The sequence below is a fragment of the Pecten maximus genome, chromosome 14 (genome assembly GCF_902652985.1).
Source record: "Pecten maximus chromosome 14, xPecMax1.1, whole genome shotgun sequence".
NCBI lineage: Eukaryota > Metazoa > Mollusca > Bivalvia > Pectinida > Pectinidae > Pecten > Pecten maximus.
This window is the reverse complement of record NC_047028.1, coordinates 25,393,383-25,403,947: the sequence shown is the minus strand read 5'-3', so window position 1 is coordinate 25,403,947 and position 10,565 is coordinate 25,393,383. Positions and strand designations below refer to the sequence as shown.

General features: G+C 35.9%; 1 protein-coding gene across 1 annotated transcript; it reads left to right on the top strand.

Annotated features, from left to right (window-relative positions):
• Positions 1–5,234: 5,234 nt before the first annotated feature.
• Positions 5,235–8,926, top strand: LOC117342972 (WSCD family member AGAP003962-like). Its single transcript, XM_033905281.1, has 3 exons — positions 5,235–6,003; positions 7,194–7,553; positions 7,782–8,926. The coding sequence occupies exons 1-3, from the start codon at positions 5,655–5,657 to the stop codon at positions 8,171–8,173; spliced, it is 1,101 nt and encodes a 366-aa protein (XP_033761172.1). The 5' UTR covers positions 5,235–5,654; the 3' UTR covers positions 8,174–8,926.
• Positions 8,927–10,565: the final 1,639 nt, after the last annotated feature.

Sequence of the window (10,565 nt, the reverse complement as noted above, 5' to 3'; positions counted from 1 at the left end):
TAATCGTTTACTGTATTTTTTATCTTAATCATGTTTTTATAGTCTCTCATAACTCTACATAGAGTGGCCTCTATGTAATTTTTTTTTCTTTTTTAAAAATTTTGTACATGTATGTTGATATTCTTGTTTATATGTAAATATTGTATTGAGGGTGAGACTTTAATAAACTATTTGAATTGAATTGAAAATTGATCCTGTATATTGTCACCTCATTAAAGTCAATTAGTGTCAGCTTGGGTATATCACTCAATATTTACATTTGGATGGCAAAGCCATGATATAAACAAACTAAACAAATTTGCAGTCTATGAGAGTATAACTGACACCCAAAGCGTGACACCATTCTATGCATAACTGACACCCAAATCGTGCATTCGGGTGTTATTCATACGCGACCGGATTTACGGATGGGATCCCCGGGAACTACTTGCAACCAATGTAAACAAATGGCATCTTATCACTGCTCATCATGCTATCGGATAGAGTACGAGACCAGAAAACAAATCTTAAAATGTAAAACGAAAATAAAGGTAAGAATGGTTAACAATCACGAAAATGGAAATAAAACAAGATTTAATAAACACATATGTTGACAGATATTTGTTCCGGGGCCAGAGTGGAAAATCAGTACACACCACATTGTTTGCGCGCCGACGCCATCCAGTGTTTGAATGACAAAAATTTTGAAACCCGACACATCATGTTTATGTCAAATCATAAGAACGAGGCTTCTCTCCGGTCGTACAATAGAACAGTTTCTTCTTCACAAAAGAAAGCATCAAGTGGTGCATTATCGTGTCTAACGCATCCTAAACTTGAAACAGCCATGGTACCCGTCACAAGCAACGTTGTCGCTGAAGCTCGTCTAACTCCCTCGGCCACTGTCACTTCTCTCATTGGTCGTATCCCTGACACCGGTGCTGTTGTAGCTACTATAAACTGTAATCAGGTTTCCATGCAATCAAAGAACATGTTTACATCTGTTTTTTTGGCGAATTCCACTTTCTCCCGCTGCACATTCAACTTTCATAGCTAAACTCTGTCAATGCTGTCAGCCGTTGCGTGCGCGTGGTGACGGGTGAAATTTCCATCCGCATAATTGTTCCGAATGGTAAATTAAAAAAAAAAAATCCGAAATCGTTAACAAACTGAATAATTCATCCGTATATTCTGAAATACTGACTACCAATATTATTGATATTGTTATTAAAATATCTGATGATGTTTTCAGTATTTTTTTAATGATTTCCACGCACTATTTAAAAAAAAAAAATTGCCAATCAGCACGTGAATCACAATAGGCTGTTCAATTTGTTGACCTCTGACAGTGGAAACGTCGGTAAAAGTCAGATTTCAAATTATAATGAAAATTAAAGTTGAAATCGAAAAGAAACCAATATAGAAAACGTAAATATAAGCATTAAACTGTCTTTTTATGGATTATATGGTCTATATAGATGCCAGAGCTTTGCAGACAATCCTGCTTAGCGCTCAGCATATTTGGAGTGGGACGACTGGTTCGCCCGTTGTCAGTATAATGTGACCGGGTGGGGTGTCCTGCTGGGTGTCTTCGGCAGTATGCTTCAGTGAGGTAGCACTATAAATCGGCAAAAGTCCCGGCCTATCACAAGGAGACTTAACACGAACATACCCCAGTCTCCCAAATCACGCATAAGCACATACGCATGCATATCGCACGCATGGGAGGCCGTCCTGAAATGACCTTAGCTGTTAATAGGACGTTAAACAAATAAAATCAAACCAAACCATTAAGATACATAATGTATTATAATCACTTTCATACAATTATCGACGAGTTTGTTAGTCGAGAGAGATATTACTACATAATGTATTATAATCACTATCATACAATTATCGACGAGTTTGTTAGTCGAGAGAGATAATACTTTCGGGGGTTGATAAAACATCGTATTCCACGAAAAACTGGTTGATCGATGTTTTATCATATGACATTTCCCCAACATTCTTAAGGTTTAAGATTATCAGTCCCTGTCATAAGATTAGATAGATTAAATGAAAAGATCTTGGGTGATTGACAAAATGGCAGCCGATTATCATTCTTTGATAGACACGTTTCGTATAAGTGCAGAGTTGTTTTTAACGATATACATGCAGCTCAAAGTTGTAGAGTTTGTCGGGAAACGTCTCGACGTCCAGGTAGTAGATATTGCCAAACAAAGCGAGATGGCTTAATATAAACTTTATTTTATTCATTCAATTAATACATATACAATACTCAATCATAAAATCATAATTTGAATGGGATTCGGAAACAAGTATAAAACTTATATTAGTCCATCTCCTTTATGACACATTAAGTAAACGGCAGCAAGTGGGAGAATACATAAGTGAGCAATTTAATACTTGTATAGATGAAAAATGGGGAAATTCGGAAAGAGGAGAGATGAAAAGAGTAGAAGAAAAAGATTAGAGAGGAATGTTATGCCATGACGTGAGATATACAACCTGCTGTAACAGCTATGTACTGGAAAAGATAAAAATGGCTGGTAAAAGCGATAGGAGTGAAAAAGGCAGTTTTATTTTTATTTTTATTTTTTACCAAAGGAAACCCAGACAGAAACTCCTACTGATGGGTGATGTATAGACTTGCCCATATGCGACAGAACAGTTAGTATTCACTGAAAATCATATTAGCCCCTACTCTTACTATATCAAAACTAACCAGATACAGACGCCTGTGTATATGCTTGAGTGCATTGCAACTCTTCAGTTCTTTACTTGAACTGCAGCTAGGTAATGTAGTGTTTAACTTCACCGAAATGTATAACGATAATTTAACATGTTAGTAATAATTTGTGTGTGCATTGTTAAAAAATTTTTGGACATCTTCCTCATGATTTTTATTTGTTTATTAATGTTATTATTATCACTGCTTACAATATTGTGGTCTTGTTATACATGTAGTTTGCTGAACAAAGGTTGATTTCGTTATCGATGCTCCTAAATTATACATAAGACAATACACTTAAAAATATCACTGAAATGCTTCTCATATACAAGTATGTATCACACAATTTTGGGGTTTTCATTTTTATTAAATCATTGGTATGAATATTAGGGTGGACAGACTGGTGTTGGTCTACGGATAAGTAGGTAATTATATATGTTACTTATCAGGAATTTACATACATAGACTGTGGTAGAGTTGATTTTTGTTGTTTTTCCGGAAATAAAAATTGAAAAAGTAAATAAATGAAATAAATAAGTTCATAAAAACAAATAAACAAACATAAATAAATGAATAAATAAATAAATAAATAAATAAATACAAAAACAAATTACAAAAAAAATACAAAAAATACAAAATAAAATAGATAAATAAAATAAATAAAGAAATAAAAAATAAATAAAAATCGTACGGAAATATCGTAGATCCTAGTGCGTCATTTCAGTTTAATTAAAAAAAATTGACAGAAGGATTGTACATAAGCCAGGGCTTAGATCAAATACATTATATAGATTACAAAGTACTGCAAGGGAGGTAAATCATATATAAACTGCATACTTTGTAAAAACAAAAACATTCACTGCATAGCACGCGCTGCCATCATATCGATTCAACCCGCGATGTTATTTTGTTGAAATTTTAATTATATTATCTATTCATTTATTTACTTTTACCATCTATATATAATACATCGCCCAAGATGTTTTCTAATCAATCATGATAGGCCATCGGGGAATTGGTGGTCGTTTTCACAACATAACGATATTTTTTCGATGTTTAAACACACAATATTTATGTAACTGTTCCATTTTCTATGTCTATATATGATCGTTTCTAATTTACTTGTGTCTTGATAAATGGGCAGATCGCCTCGAAAATTCGACAATTTACATGTGTGTACAGTCGTTATTACTACTTGACTATCTATATATGCATATCCAATTATAACACGTATTGCATATTTTTAAACTAGATCATTTTAACTATATATACATAATTATACATGTATACAGACAATTTTTTATTGTAACTTGCGTATAATGTGTTTTACATCGCTTTGGAAATAAATCAAGGTATTGTTTTTATCGTGGTGTTATTTTTTTTATTTATGTGCATTCCCTTTGACGTCACAACGCGATAATTGAAGTAGCTAATGATAATGTGTCATTAGGAGCATTAGAAGAACCATACGAGTCATCGGTGTAGATAGACTGTTAGAAGTCATTGAGTCATTTGAAAGGAAAAGGACAATATGACAATATGTTATGAAGATGGGATGGATATTTGATCATGTTATTAACATTTTTTTGTTAACCTAGAGAAATGTTTGAAAATTGCAGTTGTATGAATCGGAAGCCTCTTATAAAAACAGGATTCACCTGGTCTAATTAACGTTGCTTTTTATTTCATTTGATGGGGGGGGGGGGGGGGGGGGACATAAATATTGGATATTAGACAGGGCACTGGAACACTGGAACACCATTTGTCCATCCCAATAACAACATTTGGCTACCTCGGCTGATGCTGCCACCCTTCGCCGAATCTGCCGAGATGTGACGAATGTCCCAATACCTAACTGGTTTAATGTTCATCTTGGTACACAGTCTTATTCCTCAGATTTTAACATCTGAAGCCATGTCCATATAGTTGGGCGTCAACAGAACCACGCACTTTGGAAAATAAACAGCAACGTTTACACTCCGAACGTCACTGAAAATATGGCTCGATTCGGTGTCCTGACCTCTTGTCAGGGGTCTTATTCCACCTTATCTGGGATATAGTTTGTCTGGACAGAGAAGGTCGCTATAAGCGCCGTCTTGAGCGAGGTATAACGTTATCTATAGCTGTCACGTTATCGGTAATAATAGAACCAGAAATATACACAAGCTAGTCTTAGACGGATACATGAGCCATTATACCATTCCAAACAAGTATGTCGAATGTAACCATGAAGATGTGGAGATGGTGTGTCTATCAACAATGACATTTTTGTATCGTTTGAATGATGCATATATATATATATTTTTTTTACCAATAATCAATTAATAGATTACGTTGTTTACCAATCATGCATTAATGGATTAGGTTGTTTTCACATAATGGATTAATGGATTACGCTGTTTATTAATAATGGATTCATGGATTACGCTGTTTACTAATCATGGATTAATAGATCACATTTTTACCAATCACGGATAGATGGATTATGCTGTTTACCCATGATGTATTAATTAATTCCATACTTTGGATTAATGGATTGCGTTGATTACCAATAACGGATTAATGAATTACAAATCATTGATGGATGGATTACGTTTTTTATGAATGGTGGATTAATGCAGAAAGACGTTTACCAATACTGAATTCATGGGTTACACCGTTTAATTGTAAACCGACTCTAAAATTTGTGTTGGAAGCACACAAGTAATCTATAACGGATAAGGATTGTTTTTGTTTTTTTTTTCTTCTTTTCCACGCTTTATTTCACTTTCTATTCGTTGCATTCTGTTGGATTTCCTACTTTCATCGCTTAGGTATCAGATAGTTAACAGAATGCGGATAGCTTAATTGTATTTGTTTATCACAATGAAATAAAAGTGTTAGATAATTGAACAATTCCTTCTTCATACATTCTATTTTTTTTCCTCATTTTTTTTCAACTGAAATGTCTTGTTATGAGAACATTTCCACGTGTGTATGGAAGATCCGCCATATTGCTCTTGCTGGTGTTATGATTTTGACTCTATTATTATATCACACTACACCACATTCGGCTGTAACCCATTTGCCAGCGCCTCGTGGAAGGGTGGAATTGTCTCATGTCGAACTTTCTGGAAAACAATTACTATATGTTGATTCAAATAGACCAATGAAACTTTTTGATGAAGAAGAAGAATCTTGCCAGCCTAGGAAGTTATCTTTTTTGCCAGGTAGACCAAAATATCGCACGGCATTGCTAAGTTTTCCTGGTTCCGGGAACACATGGGTCAGACATCTTATACAGGAGCTGACAGGTACGAAATTAGAGAATATTTCATTTCAAAATAGTTCAACAAATCAAAAACAATTTAAAGAAAATTTGACAACAGGCTATGCCTATACAAGCCCTCCCCTTGGGTTACACGCATTTCAAACAATAATTTAGTCATTGACATATCAGCACTGGAGCATTAAATACTGTAAATATCTTAGATTTCGCGATTACTTTATTTCACGAACTTAACTTTCCAGACATATTCGCGAATACCTGATTTCGCAAACTCTAATCTTAGAATGAATCTAAATTTGTCAATGACGTGACATGTACTCTGAAGGCCAACGTTTTCTGTAGCCGATAGCTTTACTTGGACGCCACCCAAAAGTATTCTTTACGTACAAATAATCGCGAAAGATTGTAATTCCCGATTACCTCTTCTCGATTATTAACGCGAAAATAAATTCCACACGAAATATAGGAAATTTACGGTATACTTCTTTTGCTTAATCAATAGTTCAGATAGGTGGCTAATAACAGGGGCCGGGGTGGCCGAGTGGTTAAGGTGTCCCGACACTTTAACACTAGCCCTCCACCTCTGGGTTGCGAGTTCGAAACAAACGTGGTACAGTTGCCAGGTACTGACCGTAGGCCAGTGGTTTTTCTCCGGGTATTCCGGTTTTCCGCCACCTCCAAAACCTGGCACGTCCCTAAATGACCCTGGCTGTTAATAGGACGTTAAACAAAAACAAAACAAATAAACCAAACGACTAATAACAATATAAACTAATATCTACAGATATGTTTACCTATATAAACATATACACATACGTGTAATAAGGATGCCCCGTCAATATGCATATATGTTTATGATTAAAATAAAGTATTAATATTTAAAAAAAAAATACACAAATAACTTTTTAAGTTTTACCAGATCAAAAAGGAAATATTTTCAGTATAAGTTAACTTATAACACTATACTGACCAGTCCCCCATCACCCCCCCCCCCATCACCCCCCCCCCCCCCCCCCCCCCCACCCCCCCCCCCCCCCACTATGTGTGTTGTCAAAAATCGTTACCTTAAAAATGTCTAAATTAAATTACCTGGTGATTAGATTTACAACATCTATATGTCAGAACAGCAGGGAGTTTCTGAAAAAGGGAAATTGATATCCCCCACTTCGGAATCATTAAAGTAACGAAACGAATATGTTTGACTGTCTGTTTTAGGTTTCTACACCGGGAGCATCTACCAGGATAAAACTCTCGCAAAGAACGGGTTTCCGGGAGAACTGGACCCAGTCACCAATCCCAGTAGGCATTGCATTGTGTACAAAAGTCACCAGGCTACCACAAAAACACTTCAGCCATTCAACAAAGCATTAATCATTATTAGAAATCCTTTATATGCAATCAAGTCTGTTTTTAATTTCGAATATTCCAGAGAGAAACAATCGGACCAAAAACAGTTCATGAATGTAACCAAAAATGTGAAGGGAGGATCAAGGAAGTCAAAACTAGTAATTCACAATGTGACGTCACGAAACAAGCATGTAAACCACGCTGACACGTCCCTATTCCATACCGAAAGTAAGTTATGCTCCGTCTGTCCTTTCTGTACAAGCGATCCGTAAATTGCTGGGTTTTTTCTGGATTGCTACACCGTTCGTACTGACCAAAGCTTAATATCAATATTGATTTTGACATTTCACAACATAAGTTTGGGCATAATGCATTTAAAAGACATTATAACCGGTAAATAATAAACGATAGCATGATTGTGCACAAATTTACCGTGCTGTTTGAACTTCCTTTTAGAGTGGATATCGTTTGTGAATGAAAAACTAAGACGATGGAAGAAGAAAAACATATTTTGGATGATGAAATTCCAACATAACTGCATGATTGTCTTGTATGAATCACTGAAGTACAATTGTTCGTCCGAGTTGTTGAGGATTGGGAGATTCCTTGGAGTGAATTTACAGCCGAAGGACGTGTGGTGTACTTTAGTGAATAAAGAGGGAAGGTTTCACCGCCCTGCTATGAACAAGACGGCGCCAAGTGTGCTCAGCCTATACACTCCTTTACAAAGAGAAGAAATTCGCAAATCTATCTGTGAAGTGGCTGACGTCGCTAGAAAGCTTGATATTGACATAGACATTGCTAAGTATTTGGTGAATTTATCAGAGAAATCTGAAACAGTGTGTTAATCCATATATCAAAAGTTTTGCATTGCGAGTCTGACAGGGCTTTACAGTCTGCTGTTCAGGCGCGGCACGAGGTTAACAAAGTCATGACCATACGATGTTGACATTTTGTTTAGATTTCCATTATGATAGTTGATTTATAGTAGATTGGTGAAGTGAATTAACTAAAATTAATTTTCTCTTTTGAGAATCTCTCGGGAAAATGAACTACGTACTGATCCATTGTATTATACTGAGCCACAATAATGACGGTCACACCTTACTAGGAACCTTAATAAAAAGAGCAATGGAGCATGTTTGCCGCAACAGGTATGCCATGTTCGAGTTCATTTGAAAGGTAAAACGCCTGTCACTTCAAAGGAATCAATTTTTAAGCTTTTATAAGGCACCCAACCAATCTATGATGTAATTAAATTCGTTCTGTTCTTACTATGCCTAATTCTCGTTTTTGTATTAACCTGTGCTAAGACCGGTATCTTTTGTGCTTACCTTATCGTCTATGTCAAAAAGTACACTTTAAAACATTAATTTGTTTTATCATCTTTGCACAAAGAAGGTTACTGAAACGAATTCCATTATATTACAAATAACAAATCAGTTATAACAACAAAATGTTAACAAATAAGTGATGCCTAGGATTGTGTGTTGGTGTGTGTCTGTCTTTTATTTCATTTTTTTATTTGCATGGGAGCCGCGGTGGCGGAGTGGTTAAGGTGTCCCAACACTTTATCGCTAGCCCTCCACCTCTGGGTTGCGAGTTCGAAACCTACGTGGGGCAGTTGCCAGGTACTGGTCGTTGGCCGGTGGTTTTTCTCCGGGTACTCCGGCTTTCCTCCACCTCCAAAACCTGGCACGTCCTTAAATGACCCTGGCTGTTAATAGGACGTTAAATAAAAACCAACAAAAATGTTGTTTGTGGTGGTGAATAAATGTTCTGAAACTTATATTTGTCCATTATCTGTTCGGGGTTGTTTGACAGCTAGGGACAAGATTTCAAATGCTGTTCTTCTGAAACTCAATCGGCTGAGCGACAACAAATGTATATCATTTTTGTTACCAATTATGGGTTGATATAGCACGCCGCTGAACTGGAGTAGCCTCTTGAATTAGTATCAAAAATATGCATTTCTTCCTCAACTCTCTTAGTCTTTCTTTCACAAACGGTCTCCATCCAAAATTGAAATATTAGCATCAAATATTAGTAAAATTCACACGACATACCAGTCCGATCTGCCTTTGTTTACTTTCTGCTGTTCAGGCGAAGTAAACGAAGATTTAATTAAGTGAAAGTTAATCGGCTAAAATCGATTTTTCTTCCGTAAATAATGAGACTTGAAGGCCCGATTGGGTATCAATCCAGAAAAAGAAACAACTTTACAATTTGCAATATACTGAATCACAATCCAGACGGCTACCATCACCAATTGTCCTTCTTCTAAACAGACATTCATATTTTTGTCTTGAAAGATGAGGCGGCATGTTTTCAAAGTATTAACTGAAGACTCCAAGAGGGACACAATAGCTGTAGTATTATGGATTTTTATTCATTTTTGACTCTAGTGTGCTTAACTCTCAATCCGTATAAAAGTATGCCAATATTTCCCGTGTCTAGTCGGAAAAACGAAATAGGTGGCAGATGGCCTTCTTTGAATTTGACAGATGAAGTTTGCTATCGCTTTTTATTGAGAAGTATGCGAAATATAAATCTCAAACTTCACATCATGTTCCCCTTGGTCTCTTATCCTGCCAATTCAATTTTGAATCTGATCAGGAAAACAATATGGCTAAAGGGCGGCCATCTTTTACAGTTTAAGTTTGTTATCGCTATTTCTCATAAAGTTCTTCACGGATCTTTCTCGAAGGAGTGGTGCCAATTTGGACTAGTCTGCTGTCCCTCAATGATAAGCATTCAAAACATCACTTTTTGTGGGTTCATAAAAGTTGGGTTGTCAAAGTTCAAAACATGATCCGAAATAGCATGAAATGTGGCGTTGTAAAAAAGAATACAATAGAAATGACCTAAAGTATATATATTCAAAAACAGGCTTATCACTGAATGGGACCACACACACATGTTCCCCTTGGCCCTTGTCGTATATGATTAACTTTGAAGGTACATATGTAATTGGAAAGCAAAATGCATTGGCTGACAGGTGGCCGTTTTAAATTCTGACTTTTGAATTAAGTATCGCCATTAAGACGGCCATTTTGACGATATTACTAAATTAAAATAAAAAATACAAAAAATACAGGGTCCCTCCATCCGGGACACAGAGGCGACATTTGAATTGAACAATTCTGAGCGAAAAACATGAGGAATTCAATAACATTTTTAAAAAACCGTGAAAGCCGTGACTAATGTTCTGATATGTTGTAAATCTTGTAATGATAATAT